At 45.9% G+C, this 23,846-nt stretch overlaps 1 protein-coding gene across 6 annotated transcripts in view; it reads right to left on the bottom strand.

Moving 5' to 3' along the window:
* DENND11 (DENN domain containing 11) overlaps positions 1–23,846 on the bottom strand; it is a 55,830-nt gene that overhangs the window by 21,748 nt on the left and 10,236 nt on the right. For 5 of the 6 annotated variants that reach the window (XR_009260188.1, XR_009260189.1, XM_058724061.1 and 2 more), the window contains exons 2-4: positions 17,929–18,028; positions 16,551–16,709; positions 7,020–7,173 (exon numbers count right to left, since the gene is read on the bottom strand). Coding sequence is in view for 4 of the 6 variants with exons in the window: in XM_058724061.1 (XP_058580044.1) it covers positions 7,020–7,173; positions 16,551–16,709; positions 17,929–18,028 (413 nt within the window). In the remaining 2 variants the exon portion in view is untranslated. The remainder of the gene's footprint in view (positions 1–7,019; positions 7,174–16,550; positions 16,710–17,928; positions 18,029–23,846) is intronic. The other variant, XM_058724062.1, reaches the window with a different exon arrangement.

The following is a 23,846-nucleotide window of genomic DNA, read 5'->3' as shown; positions in this document are numbered from 1 at the left end:
GGAGAGAGAGGCACAGAGGACACAAGGCTGAACCTAACTTTTGAAGAGTCAGAAAAGTCTCTGAAATGACAGTACCTCTCAACAAGAACATCCAACTCGAAACCATGATTGAGCCCTGGAAGGAGTACAGTGATGAGCCAACGGTCTCATATCAGCTCCCCAAGTACTCAGGGACCCGCTGCCGTGTGAGGTGAGGCGTTGTGCAGGCAGGAAGACCCACACCCCCTGCCCCCTCCCCGGCCTGACCACCAATGCACGCCGGGTCCAGCCTCTTCCTTCTCGATAATTGCAAGAGCCTATCGGCCCCTGCAGACTACTTCTAGGAGCCCTGAGCCAGGAATACCCCAGAAGCTGTGACCTCAGAAAAGCTGAATTCCAACGCGGCTCTGCCATTTAGTAAGGGAAGGCCTTGAGAAAGTAGCCAACCTTTCCGGTTCACTTTCTGCATGCGAAACGGGGAGGCCATCCCATCCCTCACATGGCTCTCCAGGATTATGAGAGAAAACACATGAAATACACAGGAGCCGATGCAACAAATAAATGCGCAGCGTCACTTCTAAGCTCAAGTGTCAGAAGCAGTATCGTTCGCCACCCCTGGGGGGCGCCGGTGAGAGCACTTCAGAGGAGCGGTACCCACACCAAGGCAGAGTGCTGGGCCTGCTGGCTAGGAGACCTTGAGACACACGCAGCACCAGAGCCTCCCTTTCCCAGGCAGCACCCCAGCACCACTGCCTCTCAGTTGTCCCGAGTGGGCAGAAAGGCTGCCCTCCGCTGAGGGTCCCTGTCCTGCTCCTGTGCCTACCCCTCTCCCAGATCTCCAGGGGCAGAGGCGCTGAGCCACCGCATCTGGTCAGATTCCTACAATCACAATCTTTCACAAAAGTCCAAAGGTAACAACCCAACATTCACTACTAGGTATTTATCCAAAGGATACCAAAATGCTGATTCAAAGGGGCACATGCACCTCAATACTTACAGCAGTGTGCTATCAACGGTAGCTGAACTACGGAAAGAGCCCATATGTCCATCAACTGAAAAATGGATAAAGAAGATGTAATACACACACACACACACACACACACACACACACACACACACACACATCGAATACTACTCCACAATCAAAAAGAATGAAATCTTGCCATTTGCTATGACATGCATGAAGCTAGAGTGTATTATGCTAAGTGAAATAAGTCAGAGAAAGACAAATATCATATGATTTCATTCATACATGGAACTTAAGAAACAAAGCAAATGAACATAGGGAAAGGGAAGCAAAAATAAGACGACAGAGAGGGAGGCAAACCATGAGACTCTTAACTACAGAGAACAAACTGAGGGTTGCTGGAGGGGAGGTGGGTGGGGGGATGGGCTAGATGGGGATGGGTGTTAAGGAGGCCACTTGTTCTGATGAGCACTGGGTATTATGTGTAAGTGATGAATCACGGAGTTCTACCCCTGAAACCAAAACTACACTGTATGTTAACTAACTTGAATTTAAATAAGAAAGAAACAAAGGCAACTATAGAGGAAAGGGAGCCCAGGCCTGTTCAGGTCCCTCCCAGCTCCCCTCCGCTGATCCTCAGGCCCCAAGCCCCAAGCACTGGGAGGGCCTGCCAGCATTTTGTCCAAATGTGTCCTGGGCCCCAGGATCCCAGAATAAATGACCAATCCTTAATTCTGATCTTATTCATTCATTCATGAATGCATGGACGCACACACACAAGAAATAGTTCTCACATACTTTGCACAAACACTGTTTAATCTCAGCCCAACAATGAATGGCAAGGCCCAGCCCCTGCCCCCATATAGCCTGGAGACTACTAGAAGAAGCAGGTGCACACGGGAGCCAATCCCACCCTGAGAGCCGAAATGGGAGAGGGCAGGGCTGCAGGAGTGCACAGGAGAGACTGATTCTAGAGAGACAGGGAAGACTTCCTGGAGGCAGCGTGTCTCATCTTTGACATGAAGGGTAACTGGAGGGAGGCCGTTCTTGGTGGCGGGACCAGCGCGTGCCGAGGCCCGGAGATAGGACACAACTGCCAGTAGCTGAGGAGCTGGGCCTGGGCTGCACCAGGGCGATGCGGGAAGTGGCCACGATGAAGAAGAGCCACCCTCTTCTGGAGGCCGCGGCAGAGAACACGCACCCCTCTCGACCTGACCCTGTCCGACCACACGACACAACAGACGTTTCTCCTCTTAAAATCCACCTCTCCCTTCTGGGCCTCGTTCTGCTGCAGCTTTTACAAGGAACTCTTTCCCTGGCTTGTGCTGGCAACGCCTGGGCTCTCTCTGTCCCTCGCCTCTCCTGTGCCCCCGCCCAGGGACTCCGTCTGCTCCCTTCTCTCTCTCCCCACTTGTCCACTTCCCAAGGAGGGGCCTCTACCAGCCACTGCTGGACCCCTCCGAGCGGCCTCTGGCCGTCCTTCCCCCCTTGCCAGTTAGTGTTGACTCTGCAACGGCCTTAGATCTGACCCCGACTTTACATGTTCTTCATACATGTGTTCACTCTGTAAAAATTCACTTAACTATATATGTATGGTGTTCTTTTAACTTGTGGGGACAAAATATGATGTTTCAATAGACAGCTTACAGACAAATTTCTTTATATGTACCTATATGTGATAGTCCATAAACAGCCAGTGGAGTCGTATCATATATATTATTGTTTCAGTGCTGCCATTTTTTTCCCTGGTCCTTTCCTGTTTTACATATGTAAGCACCATCCCTCCATACCTTATCTCATCCCCAGGTAATACATATATTAATAACCTAGTATATACACCCAAACACCGCCTCATGTTTATATATGCACGTATGTGTATCTATCATTTCTGCACCTGAGGCTGTGACTATTTTACGAAAGCATATGATCGTATCACAAACGGTTTTCCGTACTTTGCTATTCTCACACAAAAACACTTGCTGGTAAACCTTGCACGTCAACTATGTATGCTCTAATTCGTTATTTATAATGGCTGTATAATATATGGGGCATTCTAATTCTCCACCGCTCTACACGATGCTGACTTAAACATTCTTATACAGACATCATTATATTCTGTTGGGTTATAAATATAGGGCAGATCCTAAGGGGTGGGATTGCTAACACAAAGGGTACTTGTATTTTCAATAGGTACTAACAAATTGATTTTGATTTTTTTAAATGTTTTTATGTATTTATGTTTGAGAGAGAGAGAGAGAGAGAGAGAGAGAGAGAGAAAGCAGGGAAAGGGCAGAGAGAGAGGGAAAGCAGGGAAAGGGCAGAGAGAGAGGGAGACAGAATCCCAAGCAGGCTCCATACTGTCAGCAGAGAGCCTGATGTGGGGCTTGAACCCACGAACTGTGAGATCATGACCTGAGCCGAAACCAAGAGCTGGACGCTTAACCAAATGAGCCACCCAGGCACCCCCTAACAAATTTGGAAGACCAGTCACATCTCCATCTGCAACCAACAAAGTACACTTCTTCCCACATCACATCAACTAGAGTTTGGTAGGCATGTTAATGAGCAGCCCTCACTAGAGAAAAGCAGCTGGCGATTTTACTTTCTGTCCTCTGTGCCTCCTTTGTGGCCTGTTAGGGAGAGGAATCTGGGGACACCCAGGTCAGATGCTGGTGACCCAGGTCACCTTGCTTAGGTTTCAAGATAGCCCAGCAGCAACTGGACTCAGAGCAAAAGCTGGGTCAGAGTTTGGAATGGTGAGAAAAAGAGTGGGGTTCAGTCAATACAGACCCAGAACGCCCTAATGACCCTCTGACCATTTCTTGATTATTGCCTCTCAGGGCATGCCATGGGGTGGGGAAATCCTTAAACTATGTTCCCTGGACTCCCATGGCAGCTGGCTTCCAGTTAAGTTCGTCCGCGGGAGGCAATGACTGGGGACTGGAAGGCAGAAGGCAGGGAGAGGGAGCTCTCCGCTTTCTCACTCATGCTGGTATTTTGCCAGCAGCAGAGGACGCGTCTGATTCTAACCTCCAGCTTCTCCCAGCAGCCGCAGCTCCAGCTGAGCCAGACCCCCCAGAGGGTCCGGCAACAGCAGGTGCACAGTGCCTAAGACACCTGAGCACAGGCTGTGTAGGACTCCTCCTCAGGTTGCCACGGTTTTGATGACATCACCTCTCCAGTTACCCCAGCCCCATGAGGGTGTGACAGGCAGTCTGGAAGAGGGCCCTGAGTAATCCCCACCTCTTGGTATTTACAGCCGTACGTAATCCCCTCTTCCTCTTGAGTAACTTGCTTTGACCAACAAAATATGGCAACATTGCAGGGCTGTCACTTCTATAATTAGGTTACAAAGGATTCTGATTTCCCTTTTGTTTTCACTTGCTGCCTTTGATGAAGCAAGCCACCATGTTGGAGAGACCCACCTGGCTATGGACTGAGGACAACAAAGAGGCGGAGGTACTGAGGGCCTTGGTCCACTAGCCTTCAAGGAAACCAATCCTCCAACAGTCACATGAGCCCAGAAGTGGTACTGCCCCCGCCCCAGTCAAGCCTTCGGACAAGCCCCCAACCCTGGCCGATACCCTGCACGTGGTGTCATGGGAGACCATGAAGCAGAGGACCCAGCCAAAACATGCCTGAATTCCTAGTTCACAGACCCTGTGAGATAATACATTTGTACTATTTCAAACCGTGAATCTGGGGATAATTTTTAATGCGGCGATAACTAATATGAGGTGGTAGCCGTCTCCAATTAGAAGTATCTGTATTACCTTGCTCCCTTTTTGCTCCTTCAGTCTTCCAGTGCCTAGATCACGGATTCCCTGTATGGAAGTAGCCTGGAATATCTAACATAGTTTGTGTTTTCCTGACGAGACCCTAACTGGTACTTATTAGGGTTCACATTCCATGGTCTAGTGTTTAAGGTTCTCTACCATTTGATTCCAATCTATTTTTCCACTCTCTTCTCTCCTGTTCAGTGGACATAGGAATTCTGTCCCAGTCCAGCTACAGGAAGACCTCGTTTTATTGCACTTCACTTTATCAGGCTTTGCAGACTGCATTTTTTTTTTTTTTTTATAAAATCAAAGTCTGTGGCAATCTTGCATCGAGCCAGCCTATTGGTGCCATTTTCCAATGGCATTTGCTCATGTCACATCTCTGGGTCACATGTTAGTAATTCTCACCATATTTCAAGTTTTTCATTATTATTTTTTTTTTGTCATGGTCAACTGTGATCAGTGATTATGACTCATTGAAAGCACAGATGATGGTTAGCATTTTTTAGCAATAAAGTATGGTTTAATTAAGGGATGTGCATTGTTTTTTAGGCATGGTGCTATTGCATAGTTAATAAACTACAGCACAGTATAAACATAACTTGTGAATGCACTGGGCAACCAGAAATTTCATCTGACTCACTTTACTGTGGCTTTCGCTTTCCTGCATGGCCTGGAGCCGAACCCGCGGGATCTCAGGCATGCCTGTGGCCTGCTCATGCTCCATGAACCTGCTTGTGCCTTTTCACGCCTACCCCTTCACAAAGGTGGTGGGCTAAGCAGCTGGCACTGACTCTGGCACCAGTCCTGTGTTTCAGTCCTGGCTCTATCTCCTACTAGCTGTAAGGCCCTAGGTAAGTCACTGGACCTTTACAGACCACAGCTGGCTTATCTGGAAACAGGGAGTAAACAATCATTTACTTTAAAATATGCCGCAATAGAGGCGCCTGGGCAGCCTGGCCGGTTAAGCGTCTGACTTTGGCTCAGGTAATGATCTCACCGTTTTGTGAGTTCGTGCCTCGCGTTGGGCTCTGTGCTGACAACTCAGGGCCTGGAGCCTGCTTCAGGTTCTGTGTCACCCCCTCTCTCTCTCTGCCCCTCCCCTGCTCACATTCTCTTTCAAAAATAAACAAACAATTAAAATTAAATTAAAATTAAAGTTAAAAATAAAACAAAATATGCTGCAACAGGTATAGATAAATAGCTGGCAGAAAGCCAGCCTCACAGGAGGGGCTGAGAAGGTGACGGCCCCCACTGGCCTGTTCCCTCAGTCTGGAACTAGCCTCCCTCACTTCTCACCTGGCCAAATACTTCAGGGACTAACCCTTCTTCCAAGATGCCTTTCCAGAGTTTACCCTTAAAGCCCTGGCGTAATTTCTCTACCGGGGAGCCCTAGGTTTCTCCTGAAGTACCTTGTGGCCACCTACAGGGGAGGGAGAAGGAGGAGCTTTATGTTCACAGTCATCTCTGTACCCTACCAACGCCTCACACTTGTCAACTGTAAGCGAACATATTCTAGTACACAAGCTAAGTGCTTCAGAAAAAGTGCATCGCAAAGTCGTATCAAGAATATGGTAACTACAGGGAGCCTGGCTGGTTCAGCTGGTAGAACACGCGACCCTTGATATTGGGTTGTAAATTTGAGCTCCATGGAGGGTGTAGAGAGTACTAAAAAATAAAATCTTTTTTTTTTTTAATATTTATTTACTTTTGAGAGAGAGAGAGAGCGAGCAGGGGGAGGGGCACAGAGAGAGGGAGACACAGAATCCGAAGCAGCTCCAGGCTCTGAGCTGTCAATGCAGAGCCTGATGTGGGGCCTGAACCCATGACTGGTGAGATCATGACCTGAGCCAACGTCGAATGCCTAACCGACTGAGCCGCCCAGGTGTGCCAAAAATAAAATCTTAAAAAAAAAAAAAAATACTAATAATATGGTAACTACGAAATACAACATGTGTTCATCAAATTCTTCATCTTTCATCTTTTCGACTCCAACGTCTGGCTTTAAATATCTAAAGCAAACAGCAGAAACAAATCCACTTCTTCTCGGCTAGGAATCTACCACAACTGGCCTGCCCTATCATCCTATATGGCTTTGCACCATGGTTCTAGAAATGTCTGGAAAGCATATGGGTTTTCAAAGAACCCAAATGCTTACGTCAGAAACCTATTCCATCAAAATCAGACTCTGGGCATAAGCCCAAGACATAAATTCCTTATGAATCAAAAAAATAATCAACAACCACTGTAGCAGACACGAGCCCAGGCCCACGCGAGCGCCTGGCCAGCCTCACCTTCATCTCAGGGTACATGTATCGGTGGATGGAAGGCAGCCAGTAGACAGGGGGCAGGCTGCCGCCTCTCCCCGGACCGGCATGGAGCACCCCTTTCTTGTCCTCATAGAACGCAGCCAGATGAGAGTAATGTCCTGGCGTCTCCAGCTGGTGTCTGCAAACACACACACACACACACAGTGAGAACAGCTCTGGCCCCGGCTCTGCCCCTCGGTCGCCCTGCCCCAAGGGCTGGAACCCTTGGGGACGAAGCGATAAACCAAAAAGACCCTCATTTCAAGGTTGCCCAGAATGCCCCCTCGGGGGTTACAGAAGATCCTCACGTGGGGTCTGGTTCTCCCTGACACCATGGGACACACGCCTCCTCGAGGGAAACCGACAGAATGTACAGACCGTGACTAATGTTTATTGTTCTCCAGCAAGGTGTGCTGAAGAGGGTGTGGCGCCTCCCAGGGAAGGCTGAGCCAAGGGACAACGTGGAAGGCCACAAATCCCCTGCTTACAGCTGCTCTCTGCTGAGAAACCATGCTTGTTTGCTTCGTTATAGAAGACTCAGAGGGAACTTACCCCTCAACGTCTCAAATGAGGGAAAACAATTATTGGATGTCACCAGGCCTCAGACTTTCTGCATCAAGTAATAAAATTATTTAAAGAAAGGAAGGAAGGAAGGAAGGAAGGAAGGAAGGAAGGAAGGAAGGAAGGAAGGAAGGAAGGAAGGAAGGAAGGAAAAACTCAGAATCTCTTATTTTCCCACCCCACCTGCTCAGGCCCACAGAGACTGGGCTGTGGGGAACCCTGTCAACCGACTGCAAGACCAAGAAAGCCTCAGTGAAGCCCTTGGCCATTTGGACAATGGAGAATCCTGCCTTGAGTCAAGCGCAGGACTGCTGTGGGCACTATGTTTGATAGGGGTGTTATGGGTCCAACTGTCCCCCTCCAACCCCACCAGAAACAAGATCAGCTGGAGTCCTAACTCCCAGTACCTAAGAATGTGACCCTCTCTGGAGACAAGAGTCTTTACAGAGTCAAGTTGAAGTGAAGTAATTGTGGTGGGTCCCAAGCCAATATGACTGCTGATCTTACCAAAAGGAAGAAGTTTGGACATGGCTGACATACACAAGGAGAACGCCACATGAAGATAAAGGCAGACATCGGGAGAGACGCATCTAGAAGCCCAGGAAGACCAAAGATCACCAGCAAACCACCAGAAGCTAGGAGAGAGGCAAGGAGCAGACTGTCCCTCATGGCCCCAGAAGGAATTGACCCTACGGACACCTGACCTCGGACTGCCGGCCTCCAGAGCTGTGGGAGGGTTTCTCTTGTTCTCAGTCCCCTAGATTTGGGTTCTTTGCTACGACCACCTTAGGAAACAAATATAGGGAGGAATAAAAGGCAGTAAAGCCGTTTTAGTCTTATCTTCTTGGCGCCCTACAATCTCCATCATACTGCAGTGAGAGAGACTCAGCATACAAACTATGGTTGGCCCCCGGAGCAACGATGACTAAAACAGGGAACCCCCCCCCCCCCCCCCACCGCCCCAGTCCATCGTTGTTGGCCTACTCCAAGCTCAGACCTCAGACCTCCTCAAACTGCTCAGAGTCAGGATCTTCCTACTCCAACCGGGAGCCAGCTGCCCTCAAACGGTCTCTTCTCCAGAATGACTTCCAGCTCCTGATGCCAAGGTGACAGCTGTCACTCTGCACTGGGTGATCTCCAGGAAGTTACTAAGCTTTTTAAAATCCGCTGTTTGCCCCCTCTCCCTCAAAGAGAGGTACTAGTGCCAACTCAATACTATTTTGAGGGCTAAATGAAATAAAGCAGGAAGAGAGCCTCATATGCCTTGTGCCACATTTCAGTCATTCACAAACATTAGGTTCCTTCCTCCCCAGCGACCCGGCAGCATCTAGGCAGGTGCACAGTGAGGGCTCAAAACACTGGGTAAATGGGGCAAATTCAGGCCCAGCCCTGGAAGAGATCTACAGGCAAATTCACCTTTTAAGAAGAAAAAAAAAATCAACATCAAGTAGGGGCGCCTGGGTGGCTCAGTTTGGTTAAGCATCCGACATCATACTCTCGCTGTTTGTGAGTTCAAGCCCCACACTGGGCTCTGTGCTCACAGCTCAGGGCTTGGAGCCAGCTTCAGATTCTATGTCTCCCTCTCTCCCTGCCCCTTCCCCTCCCTCCCTCCTTCTCTCAAAAAAATAAACATTAAAAAAAATCAACTACATTTAAAAAAATTATTACAGGGGCTCCTGGGTGGTTCAGTCTGTTGAGCATCCGACTCCTGATTTAGGCTCAGATCACAATCCCAGGGTTGTGGGATCGAGCCCTGCGCTGGACTCCATGCTGAGCTTGGAGCCTGCTCAGGATTCTCTCTGCCCCTCCCCTACTCTCTCTAAAATTAAATACACACACACACACACACACACACACACTACTAAGATAAGTTCCTCTTAGAGTGGAGGCTAATTTGGGGGTTCCTATACCTTGTTTTAAGCTTTGCACAAGAAGGAAGTCATGTGATATAACAATAAATGACCATGAGGAGTGGGTGCCTATAATCCTTTTTTCACTCCTACTCATGTGCTTGATGGGAACCCCGTGGTGGCTAAATTGTGTTTAATTCTAAGAAGATGGCAGATTCCAGATACTCTTCAAGGACATGTGTCAAACTGATGAAAATTTGCTTAATACAAAATAACTCAAAAATGATTAAGTTCAAAAGTGTTTTCACTGGGATGTAATTTCCCTGAAAGAACAATGAGAATCAGTTTACTGTATTCTCAATACTCTATTTTCTGCACTAAAGGGGGCTGGGGGTAACTGCTATGATAATTTTTCATTTTCTAGGTTCTTGGTTTGCTGCTGGTTTCATTTTCTTGGTTCTTGGCTTGCTTTTCTGTTTGACTGCCTTAAATGCTATATTTGAACTGAGTTTCTAAAGAAAAAGCTCACTAAGCTAGAGTCCCTTGACAAAAAGCTAGTTTCAGGACCCTGTCCTCTGACAGCCTAAGATATCACTGACTGATGGAACGGAACAAGGCACTAATATGGAAGACAGAATATGAGGACGGATGGGAATATAAATTGGCAGTTCTGGATAAATGTTAAACAAGTGTTGTATGAAAGCGTCAAAATTGAACACACTGGAGATTTTGCAATAAACAACACTGATTATCAAGCCTCAGTACCAAGATAACCCCAAAGGTACTGTAGCAAGGTTGAGAGCTGGAAGGGATGGTGAGCTTCAAAGACGTGCAAGGGGTGAGTTTCTGGGTGATCTTGCCTCTCAGGATGCATAGTACCGCACTGAAAGGCAGGCCAAGTCATCTAGGGAAAGTGTCCAAAACATAGGACATTGTAAAAACTAGAGAATGACGGCAGAATAGATACTACTGATCTGAAGCCTCAGGCTTCTAGGCTAAGTTGAGGGCTCCCCTGCAGGACCAGAGATGCTGGGGTTCTCCTTAAGCCCAAGCCCCTTCACGGACATAACATAAGCTCATGTGACCACAAAGATGCCCACTGCAGCTAATCCTGGCTTCCCCTACATACCCAGCAATGAAGTGGCCAGCGTCAGAGTCCGAGATGCCTCTGCGGGATAGGTACCCTTCCTCACTCTGGTGTATTCACTGCTGGTCTGACCCAGTCTGGCTTCTGGCTTTGCAAGTACAGAAAAATAGGCTTTTTTTTTTTTTTTTTTTTTTTTTACTGCTGGTGTGGGTATAGAATGGTACCAGCCTTCTGAGGGGTCACTTGCAATCTGTATCAAATTGTACACTGCATATACTGTCTAACCCAGCGATTCCATTTCTGGGAAGGTGACCTAAACAACCATATCTGGATACGAATGATCATTTACCTACAATGCAGCTCATGTTTACAGTGGCAAAAAATAAGAAACAAGTCAAAAGCCTAATAACAGGGATATAGTTAAATAAACCATGATACGTCTACGTACTGAGAGGCTTTGAAATCACCATGATGTTGAGAACTATTATGAGCGACATTCACAGAAAGGTTAATGTATGAAGTTAGAAATTTTAGATGCTGAATGACTTTGATATATATTTTTTTAAATTGTGTATGTATATATTTATACAGGGAAAAGACCAGAAGGCTATGTTCACAGCAGATAGGGCTGGCTAGTGGGATCATGGTTGGGGTTTTGTTTTTTTTTTGTTTTGTTTTGTCTATTTTTCAGTCTTCTACAATAAGTATGTGATAATTTTATGTTTCATCCTTTTAAACTTTTCATTATGGAAAATTTTAAACTTCTACAAAAAGTAGAAAAAAGAATAATAAGCCCCATTATCCAACATTTAGCTTCAACAATGATCAATATTTTATCAGTTTGGTTACATCTACACCGTATCCCTGCCCCCACACCACTTTTTCCTCGAATGCTTTAAAGAAAATCCCTTATCATAATATTTTACCCATAAACACTTTGGTGTGCATCTCTAATTGATAAAGTGTATTTAAAACAGAGCTTGAACACCATGCCATTATCTTGCCTAACAAAATCAGTAACAAAGCCCGAATGCAAAATAATAGCCAGTCCACATTCAAATTATACCAACTGTCCCCAAAATATTTTACAGTTGGTTGTTTGAATCATGATCGAAGGAGGGTCCAGAGATATGGTAACTAACATGTTTATAAGCCTGTTTTATGCTAGAACGCTCCCCTTTTTCTAATTTAGTTTTTAAATTATAAGACAGTTCTCCAGTATCTTCTGATTAATAAGAACTAGTCACAGAGGGGCGCCTGGGTGGCGCAGTCGGTTAAGTGTCCGACTTCAGCCAGGTCACGATCTTGCGGTCCGTGAGTTCGAGCCCCGCGTCAGGCTCTGGGCTGATGGCTCGGAGCCTGGAGCCTGTTTCCGATTCTGTGTCTCCCTCTCTCTCTGCCCCTCCCCCGTTCAGCTCTGTCTCTCTCTGTCCCAAAAATAAATAAAAAACGTTGAAAAAAAAAAAATTAAAAAAAAAAAAAAGAACTAGTCACAGAAAGGAGTAGCTAGAGAGATACTGAAGCCCAGGTCTATGGAGGAAATCTAATAAGTAAGTTTGGGTACAAGAAGTAAGAATGGACAGAAAACACAGATTCGGTGTTTTCAGAAACCAAGTCTAGTTAATTTAGACTAACAGCCCCGTGCCCGGACCTGCACCTGCCTCACATGCTCCTCTCCCCCTCACACTGTCACGCAAGTCCCTCCCTCTCATGTCACCTCAAGCCCTCTGTAATCAGCAAGCTGGAAAACCTTCCTAGCTGTGACTCAAAATCTAGAAGCCATGAAAAGATTAATGAATTCAATCAAGAAAGATATCTGCATGACAAAAGGTAATGCTAAAGGATGAATGACAAAGTGGAAAAATAATTTATAGTGCAAAGAACAAATGTCCCTACTATACAAAGATCTCCTGGAAATTAATAAGGTCAACAACCAAAAAAAACAAAAAACAGAAATGAGCAAAGGCTAGAAATGGTTCACAGAAGAGGGAAAACAAGTGACTCAAATAAATATAAAGGTGCTCAATCTCATTCCTAAGAAAAATGCAAATTAAAACCATGCTCATGCATGGTGTCTTACCCTACAGAATGCCAAAAACCTCAAAGTTTTATTTTTGTGTTGGCAATGTTGTGAGGAAACTGCATTCTCCTGCATTACTGCTGGGTGGGCAAAATTGTACAATCTTTATGGAAAACAACTGGACAGAATCTATTAAAATTACAAATACCGCTACCCCTTGAACCACCAATTTCATTTCTGGAAATTTACTGTACACATATTCTGTTCATATGTGAAATGATATTTGCACATAGGTATTCGGTGCATTATTTGTAACAACAAAAGAGTGGAAATGACCAAATGTCCATCAATAAGAGACTTGATAAAGCACAGTTCTTCTAGGCAAGGCATATAATACAATGGTGAGAAACGATAAACTTTCTGTACTGATATCTCCTTGGATATATTGTTCGTTGAAAAAGGTAAGGTGTAAAACAACATGTACAACCTGATACTTTTTGCATGAAAAGGAGGGGAAAAAAGAACATATATTTGTATTTGTGCACACACACACATTTTGGAAAGATAGAAGAGAAATTAACAGTAATTGCTGGGATTATTGGATGAATATTGGAACTGGGATAAGACTTTTCATTTTATGCCAGTAGTAGAGACTGCCACTCTCTTCTTCCCTGAATAATAGAACTTTCTGATTGTAGTGCATTACAGAGTCACCTAGTCAAGGACCACATTTCCCAGACTTTCTTGCTGTTAGGTGTGGCTAGGAATGAACTGGCCAATGGCACGTAAGCAGAAGTGATGTGTTTAACTTGGGGGATTCCTGAGTTCTTCCTCTTCTTGGAGGCTTGAACATGACCTGGTAATGGTGAGTCCTCCTCTATCATGCAGATGAGGACAATACTCTAGAAGACAGGAGCATAGGACACAGAAAGACTTGGGTCCCAGGATGACCCAGCAGAACAGAGCCATCTAGTACACGGGACTGCCTCTCCCCCTCCAGGACTGCTGTGCTAGAAAAGCTATCTCCTTTGAGTCACTAGATTTTGGGTCTCTTTGTTGTAGCAACGTAGCCTGTGCTCTAGCTAAAGCGGAAAGTGGTGCCCAGAAATGAGTTGCTGCGGTATCAGACAAGACACTGTGGCATTTGAATTCGCAGCTGGCACGGGAAGGTGGTAAGGAAGTAGGTGTTGTAGACTAGAAAGCTGGTAACCCTTGTCCCCCTGTAGCAAAAACCTGCTAGAACTTCAGTAACTTGGACAGGCCCCGTGTCATGTGAACTTGTACCTCCAGGGGAAGCACTTAGAAATCAAACGTTGATTGCTTCTCATTTGCAGTGAGCTGCGACAAGAGTAAGATGAAGACAGGCAAGAACTGGCCACTTTGCAGGCCAAAATGGAAAGAAATACAGCCCAAGGGACAGTGTGTTCTGAGTTCTGCAATATAAGTTAGTTGAGGCTCCAACTCTTTGAGATCCCATGGGACTAGAAAAGCCAACCGCTTTTGTACCCCAAAACCAGGAGATAAGAATTTCCTTCAAAGCTTTTATGAAACTCTCCAGTTAAGAGTAGAGTCATGGGAGACAGACCCATTTGCAAAGATCAGATTTAGGGTATGGCCTCAAGGTAGCGTCATATTTTATATATATATACACACACACACACACACATATATATATATATATATACACATATACACACACATATATATATACACACACACACACATACACGTGTGTGTGTGTGTGTGTGTGTGTATATATATATGTATGTATTTATGTATGTATTTACGTATGTATTTATGGTAGTTGCCATTTAAATGAGAAAAAGATGGATAGGCCAAGAACAGACAACAGTAACCAGTCTACAGTCCACTGACTTAAAAACTAAGACCGAAAAGAATCCTTTGCAACAGATACTTTAATTTGGGACCGACTAGAAGCAAACAGACCAGAAGCCTATTCGGTTTTTGAGGGATCTGTATTGTCATGTGGCTGGCCTATAAAAGCCTGTGACTGCTCCACCCTTAAAGAAACCACTACACCCACCAACCTACACCAGCAAGAAATGTGCTCTCTAGGTGTGCAGCCTCAGGGAGATCACGTTCCCCCATGCCTGCTTCAGAAGTGGCTGTGGCAGAAAATGGGTACAAAATCTCCTAGGAGGCAAAGCTAGGAGCCACGGAGGAAAACGGGCAAGGGGATTCTCAATAAGAGAACCACGGTTTCACCAGTGAACTTACCAAGTGAACTTACCAGTGAACAACAACACGCTAAATGCTCAACCACACTGAATAATGAATATTTTATTTATTTTTTTAAGTTTAATTTTTTTGAGAGAGAGAGAGAGAACGAGTGAGCACAGGTCACACTGTCAGCGCAGAGCCTGACGCGGGGCTTGAACTCACGAACCGTGAGATCATGACCTGAGCTGACGTCAGGACTCAGACAACCATAGTGAATAATGAAGACAACTTAGAGAACAGGTCTAGCATTACAGAATTATTAAAATAATCATCAAAATGATAAAATGATATACACGGAGGATAATGCAGAGAAGACATATGCCTAACCAGTGCATAAAGAAGGAAAAAAATGGAATGGAAAAGTGGAATATTTTCTTACAGGAGGAAACGTTCCTGAAATTAAAAATAAAAGATCTATCTATAGATCAAAAGGGACACACACACACACACACACACTTGGCCTCTCTCAAAAATAGAAAAACATTAAAAAAACAAACAAACAAAAAAAGAATTGGGGATGCCTGGGTGGCTCAGTTAAGCATCTGACTTTGGCTCAGGTCATGATCTCACAGGCCATGGGTTCGAGCGCCACTATAGCTCAGAGCCTAGAGCCTGGAGCCTGCTTCGGATTCTGTGTCTCCCTCTCTCTGCCCCTCGCCCACTTGCACTCTGTCTGTCTGTCCCTCTCTCTCTCTCTCAAAACTAAACATTAAAAAAATAAAAAGTGGGGCACCTGGGTGACTCAGTCGGTTAAGTGTCTGACTTCGGCTCAGGTCATGATCTCATAGTTCATGGGTTTGAGCCCCACATAGGGCTCTGTGCTGACAGCTCAGAGCCTGGAGCCTGCTTCAGATTCTGTCTCCCTGTCTCTCTGCCCCTCCCCTGCTTGTGTGCTTGCTCGCTCTCTCTCTTAAAAATAAACAAACATTAAAACAAAATAAAAAAAGAACCAGATGCTTAACTGACTGAACCACCCAGATGCCCCTCTTTGTACTTTTATATACATTTTAAATAATAAACTTTTTTTCCCACAAGCAACAAATTTCATGTTCTTTCAAAGATCGTCATCAAGAATGACGGTTATGTTAAAAAATTCAAATAAATTCTAAAAGTATAAAAGTGTATACATAGTATGATGCCAAGTATATATATTTTTTAAAAAGTATACACATGTGTGTACCCGAAAAGAGGCAAAGGTGCTAAGATTTTAATAGTGCCTCAGGGATTAGGGATAGATTTCTCTCAAAATCTGAAATGAGAGTAATGAAAAACTACAGAAGATAACGAATAGTTTCACTGCTTCTGTTAAAGATTCCCTTCCTATTACCACAAGCAGTAATAATGACCCCGAATAATGAATGATGAGGCTTAAAAAGAGTTTAGAGTCTATTTGCCCACCTGGGGTGAAGGAGGTAATTGCTGTGGCTTAGGGTAAACAAAGATCACGTACTTATTAACAGATTATGTCATTCAACAAAACTGAGGACAGTATTGACACAGACCGAAGGCAAATCCGCCCCAGCATGAAGAGTCTTTAGGCCATGAGTTGGGTTGACAGAGAAAAGACCACCACCTGAGGTGTGAAATGTGGCCATGGATGTTCGAGCAAGGGCATCTGCTGTTCTGACACACAACCTATGTCTCTGAGGACTCATCACTCTCACACACACACACACACACACACACACACACACACACACACACACCTGGCTGGCAGATTCCCACGGCCACCCCGCACATGTATGCGAGCCACATACCGAACCTGGTTCTCCAAGAAGTGCATGTACCGGTAAAGCAGGGTGTAGGACGGAGACAGGATGCCCACAGACTTCATACGTGCACCACGCTCCAGCTCACTTTCCACAGGCATGTTGGCGAAGCAGGCCAGGCCGAAGAAGGGTCCCTTTCGGAAATAGCTAAAACGGACCAAATGCGTCGTGGGGCTCAAAATCAGAGAAGAGAAATTTTGTTTGGCTTCGGTTTTTGTTTTGTTTAAAAAAAAATTTTTTTTAATGTTTATTTTTTTATTTTTGAGAGAGAGAGAGAGAGTATGTGAGCAAGGGGAAGGGCAGACATAGAGGGAGACATAGAATCCATAGCCGGCTCCAGGCTCTGAGCTGTGAGCACAGAGCCCGAGGCGGGGCTCGAACTCACAGACCACGAGATCATGACTTGAGCTGAAGTCGGACACTTAACCGACTGAGCCACCCAGGCGCCCCTGGCTTTGGTTTTTAATGTGAGATGCAGCCCCGAGGAAGACAGAGAGCTGCGTCCAGGGGTCTGCATGACACAGCTCTCAGCCTGAAGACCAATGTTTTAGAACCAAAGGGGATGTCAGTCCAGGCCACTCAACCCCACAGAGGAGACAACCCAGGTATAAAGAGATTACCCAACTCACCAAGGGTCACCCAGCAGGAGCTAGGACTTGACCTCTGGCAAATCTGCTGCTGCACTGCCCATGACCATGGACAGATCCCTTCGCTCCTGCATAACTACTGATGCCATAAGGAACCAAAACAAAGATTCATCTTCAGGCCCCTCTGGAAGGGCGCTCTGTTTTAGTAGCATAAGCCACGTCGATTCTTTCCTCACTTCCTGAGTCTCTGAGATTTTTAACAGGGCCGATGACCACAGCTGTCACTTTATCTCCTCCCCCTTTCTTACACTTCTGTCATGGTTTCAGCCCAGGGAGAAGATTAAAGCTACTCTCGTTACCCTCGTGTTCTATTCGTTTGCTCCTCACACGAATCTTAATTACACAGGACTATAACTTGGCCTTACTGAAAGCTGGACTTTCAAGTTTTAGCCCACAAATGGCTTAAGTTAACCCAAACTGTATTGAAAGTCCATTCTTTCAACAAAGCCAAACCTCAAGTAAGACCTAGCGTTTTCTTAAAAGGGAGAGAGAACCTCTGATAGTTCTTAACTTTTGGGGGTCATGAAACCCATTGGGAACCTAATGAAAGCTGGGGGCCTTCTTGCTGGAAAACTGATATAAACACAAATCTATCTATCTATATTTTCAGGGCATTTCTACACACCTTTGGAAGAGCCCCTGATGAGAGCCCTTACGCTGTGGGGAAAGTCTGTGAGAAGAGAGAAATGGTACAGGGATTTACATTCTGAAATACTTACATGAAGTCAGACTGAATTTTATGGGACCCACTGGCCATAGACTTGAACTCAACACCTTCAAGGTCAATATCTTGAGGTAAGCACCATTCCACCATGTTCCCTGTGGGAAAGGAAGGTGACAAGTTAAAAGAAACAAAGTCATTCAAAGAAAAGGACGTAGTACAAGGGCTGAGGGCATACGGCTGCCCAATACATGCACTGCTGGCTCAGCCACCAAGACGCTTAAGTGGGTCATCTCATCCACCACCCACACGCTGGCAGAGTTCCCCAGTTACTCCAGAGGGCCAGGAGACAGGCCTTAAAGGAGCCTTGCCCTCTGCCGAGAGAGGAGCACATTCTTTCTAGTGACGATATGGTCTTTGGTGCTCCATTCTGCATAGCTACTTTCAAACGTCCTTCCTTTCATGGCCTTACTTCCGAGGGCATGATTCTTACCCCCGTCTCCTTTCCCTAACCCCCTGAGATCTTGTTCCAACTTGTCCTTCTACAGCTACTGATGACTCTGACAACCCTGAACTCTTTTTAATTCACGTTGTCATTGACCTCTTTGTGGAATTTGAGAATTCCTCAAAAGTGTATTCCTCTTTTGCCTTGATTCCCATGAGAAAATACTATTTTGGTTTTTTCCCTACTTCTCTGTCTAGGTAGCTCTGCTTCCTCCCCAAAGTCTTTCTCTTCTCTCCCTAGGTGAGGCCCATATCCAAGGCTTGGCCTTCAATTCTTTGCTTCCAGAACCTTGGGGCTCATTCACTCATCATCAGTTACTGACCTTTCACCAAGCTGGATGCTGGAGCTACAAAGCCAAATAAGACATAGTCCCTGACTGCAAAGAGATTAGAATCCAGAGATCAACAAGGAGACCACAGATTACAGTTCCAGGGGATAAACGCTATGAGAGAGGAGAATGTGAGCAGCGATGAGCATCTATCAGATTGAGGGAATCGGAGATTTGCACAACAGCACTGTTACCCAGAACACGGACAGAACACATACGGAATATTCCCTACTGTTTTCTTGTGTGTTCAAAATTTTTCAAAATAACAGTATCGAGCTATGCGTGAGTTTATTTTTATTTTTCTAACAGCTTGAGATACAATTCGCACACCGTGCCATCTACTCACTTACAGCAAACAACTCAACGGCTTTTAGTATAGTCAGCTGTGCAACCAACTACCACATTTTCAACGTTCTCCCATTTTTACATCCGAGGAAACAATGGGACAAATAGAACACTTGCTCAGAGTCACCCCTAACCAGCTGAGCTGGTGTGCTGCAGGGGCTGCCAGGAACTAGGGTTCTGGGGGCACCTGAAGGGTTCAGTGGGTTAAGTGTCTGACTTTGGCTCAGGTCATTATCTCATGGTTCTCGAGTTCAAGCCCTGCACTGGACTGTATACTGATAGCACAGAGCCTGCTTCCGATCCTCTGTGCCCCAATCTCTCTGCCCCTCCCCTGCTCATTCTCTCTCTCTCTCTCAAAATAAATAAATAAACTTAAAAAAAAAAAAAAAAAAAGAGCTGGTTTCCAGGCCGGGCCTGGACTCCTTGCATGAAGCTAGACCAGTCACCTGACAGCGGTGTGGGGGGAGCAGTTAAATACGCACTTAGCCCAGGCTAGACTTGGCTCCAAGGCTTGGTTTTGTCACAAGCTGTGTGGCCTCTGGTAAAAGCTCTTGGATCCTCGGTTTCCTTATTGTAAAATGAAGACAATTCAATACGTGAGGAGGCTGACTCACCTGTAAGATTGCTTCTAGCTTTTAATTCCCAACTACAATGAGGGGGAGAAAATTAAACAAATTCCCAAGTATCCAGTACAAGAGGAATATATATTCCTTGAAGACAGAGGCTCGCCTACTTCCCTTGTGCTCTGAGCACCTGGCACAGGCCTCAGCCAAGTGGGAAAGAAACATGTGAAATGACCCTCTCGAGGGCAGAGAAAGGTGGGAAGAGTTGGGGGGGGCGGTGTGAGGGCAGCAGATGCGGCAGGCCTTGGGTGACCTGCCCAGGAGTAGGCAATGGCCCTGTGAGTATAAACAGGGGTGGGACGGATTATGACACTTTATTTTAGAACAAACTTCTTATCACTACCCCAAACCCTACTTTCCTAGGCATTAGAGATGCCGTGAATAATCCAGCCAACAGTGCTTTCAGATCGTACTCCAAGCATCAGAGAAGCTGCATAATCAGTCTACTACATATGGGTCCAGTCTCCAAACGTGGCAGACACCACGGAGGGTTATCTGGCCTCACCTTCAGAGCCTAAGGTGCTTTCAAATAGTTTTCTTTCAAGAGAGGAATCAGGGCTCTAACAAAGAGCTAAACCCAAAAGCGTGTAAAGGGGAATTAGGATTTTATAAAACAGAAAGGATAGAATGATGTTGTGCGTGTCCGGGTTAAAGACAAGGAAAAGCATGCTGCACACTGAAAGAGGGGTGAACTTGGGGATAAAGGGATTTCCATCTTTCCCCTTCCGTGCACGTCTACTATCTCTGTGGTTCAGTGGCTTTCGGCCTGTGGAGTGCATCAGGGCACCCAGGGAACTTATAAGGGTGTTGGGGCCTATCCCCGATATACAGGATCATGGTCCCTGCCTCGGAGCACATGGGGATTCTGCTGGCGAGCTCCTGCTTCAGCCTGTGTACACGGCCCTAACCCTCTGCGATGGGAACAGGTGGCTGGCCTAGGAAGGGACAGCCTGGGACAGGGCTGCTGCAGTGTCCCTCAGGTAGACTCTGTCCTCCTCGCCTACCCAACCTGCCTCTTCTCTTATCCACTGCCTTCTTCCCTCGCTGCCACTCCATAATGGGTTCAGAGAGCCCTAACGCTGTTTCTTTCCTCCAACCCAGCCGATCCATGACTTCTAACAAAAAAACTTGTTAAAACACCACCAGGGTGCCTGGGTGGCTCAGTCGGTTGAGCATCCAATTCTTGATTTTGAGCTCAGGCATCATCTCACGGCCTGGGGATCAAGCCCCCCATCATGCTCTGCACTGACAGCATGGAGCCTGCTTGGGATTCTCTCTCTCCCTCTCTGCCCCTCCCCTGCTCACACATTCTCAAAATAAACATTTAAAACAAAGAAACAAAATTTTTTTCCTGACAGCTAAGTACAGAAGAGCACACAAATCCTAACTATTGCTCAGTGAATTTCCCCAACATGCACATCCCTGCGTAACCAGCACCCAGACCAAGAAGGAGAAGCCTTCTGTACACCAGAAGCCCCGCTGTCCCCCTCGTGACCCTCTCTCAACGGGAACTATTATCTTGACCTCTAACGCTGTAAATCCGCTTGGCTGTTTTGAAATCTATATCGATGCAATTGTAGTTTACATTCTTTTGGGTCTTCTTTTGCTCAATATTCTTTGCAAGATTCATTCATGCGGATCCACGAAGCTACTTCCATCCTATGCATGTAACAGATTATCTATTTCACTGTTGATGTGCATTTAGCTTATTTCCAATTTGAGGCTGTTACAAACAGACCACTACCAAACGTCTTATACTTAAGTCATCTGGTGAACACATGTGGGGTGGCTTTGTAATAGGTCAGCCTGGCTAGGCCGAACTACGTCTCTCAGAATTGCCTTCCTCGTGAATTCCAGGTGAGACGGGTGGGATGTGGGATGTGGGAGTGATATGGCAGGGCAGCAGTCGGCATATTGTATGCACATCAGGAGGCTGGGGAAGGAGCACCAGGCAGCTCATGTGCATTACTGCTCGTCTGCGGACCACCTCGGGGGTCTGGGGGTGGCAGCCAGGCCCGTGAATGCTGGACCCACCTTCCCCTGGATCTTCTTTCACCTTCTCTGACTCCTAAGCCAGGTGTGTGTTTAGTTCCACAATGAAGGGCATCAACTTCATCAGGACACCCACATCCTGAAAGCTGGAGGCAGACTGACCCGGGTTCCTGTACATGAGTTCCAGCTTCTCTCCATGTTCCCAACTATACTCTCTTCTTCCATAACTGCCGGCCCAATAGAGTTCCAGCTCCCTCATCAGGCAGAAAGACCACAGCCTTATACAGCCTGCCTACCTAGCTCCCACAACTGCATAAGATCAAATTCTTGCAATAAATCCCTTTAGACATCTCCTAGCGGTTCTGTTTCTTCGATTAAACTTTGATACAATATGCACACATTTCCGTCGACAACATCCCTAGGAATAGAACTACCGTAAAAATGTCTTCATCGGGGCTAACTAAGAGATCTTTAACAATTCCCAAAGCAGTGTTTCCCAAAGCTTTTGTTGACAGAGCTTCTGCAAAAAAACAAAAACAAAACAAAAACAAAAACAAAACAAAACACATTTTTCAAAAGGGATTTTGGCCAAATTATCTTAGGGTAAACAAGGATAGACACATTTCTTTACTGCAGAACTTCTCAGAGCCTTTAGTATGTTACTCTGCTTTGTGGACCTCTACGAGACCTTAATGTTTCCAAATTTTGGGGGCTAATAAACCTATTCTTAACAAGCATCTCCTGTACAGCCCACCAAAGTGGGGGGAAGAAGCATCTTAAGGGACTAATTTTACTGAAGACATTTTTTTTTTTAAGAAATGCCAGCGCACAAGGAGCTGCAAGTTGACCCTCAATATCCACTCTTACAGGGAACAAAACCTCCTATATTTAGCCAAATCACAACTACGTTCCTCAGTACCTTCTTGCCTGTAGGTACGGCTACATGAGTCAATTCTGGCCAATGGGAAACGGACAGAAGTGAGGTGTATGGTTGCCAAAAAGTACCTTAAAGGGCAGGTGTACGTGCTGTCCCTTCCTCCATCCTGCTGTCTAGAATGTGGATGTAGTGACAAGCCATCATGAATCTAGGTCCCTGGATGGCTGCTTGGACTGAGCCAGCATTCCAGCCCTAGGCTAGCTATCTCCTGTTGCATGAAAGAGAAATAAACTCCTATCTTGATTAAGCCACTGTTACTTTGGGTCCCTGGTATTCATGGCCAAACCCACGTGTTACCTGACACCGCTGACCTGTAGAAGAAAGCCCCCATTCCTCAGCGTGGCTCTCAAAGCCGCCACCCTCGTCCCTCTGTGCGTGTCCGGTCCTCGCGCTACAGAAACTGACAGACTCAGATGGAGGGAGTGACATCCTGGTAGTTACAGTCTTAACTTCTAGATGGATGTAAGTCCCTCAGGGGAAAGTTCCATCAGGGTCAGGCTGGCGAGTCACGGAATGAGCACGGGTTCCAGAGTACTGCTCTGGGACCAGTTACCCTCACCTTTACCTACTGACACCCTCCTTGAATGAAAGGAAAGTAAATGAAGTAGACGAAGCTACTTCAGTCCTCATGCCAGCCTATGTAATCACTGTCTTAGAGGTCTATTTCCACAGGAGACGGGACTTCTTAAAGACAGGAACTTCGTTGATCGTCACATCCCAACACGGCACACTGCTTAGCACGGTACAGGATGGGTGTTACGTAGTAATAACAATAATGAAAGAAAAACAGCTTTATTGCAGGCAGGCATTTTTTAAAGAGCCAACTAATGAATTAATGTTAATTATCCTAGGGGTAATGATACTGTGGTTATGTAAGAAAATGTCCTTCTTAGGAGGTTTATACTCAAGAATTTAGAAGGATCATCATGTCTGCATTTACTATCAAAAGGCTCAGGAAAAAAAAAAGTATATCTTTATATAGTCAGTTTTGACACATTGCTTGCTGAACTAGAGTCAACACAACTGAAGTATTTTTCTTTTTTAAGATTATTGATCTTTGAGAGAAAGAGTGAGCAGGGGAGGGGCAGAGAGAGGGGGACAGAAGATCCGAAGTGGGCTCTATGCTGACAGCAGACAGCCTGGTACAGAGCTTGAACCCATAAATTGCAAGATCATGACCCAAGCGGAAGTCAGATGCTCAACTGACTGACCCACCCGGGCGCCCCAACACAATTGAAGTATTAAA

Source organism: Neofelis nebulosa, chromosome 4 (assembly GCF_028018385.1).
Source record: "Neofelis nebulosa isolate mNeoNeb1 chromosome 4, mNeoNeb1.pri, whole genome shotgun sequence".
Lineage (NCBI taxonomy): Eukaryota > Metazoa > Chordata > Mammalia > Carnivora > Felidae > Neofelis > Neofelis nebulosa.
This window is presented reverse-complemented; position numbering and strand designations above follow the sequence as displayed.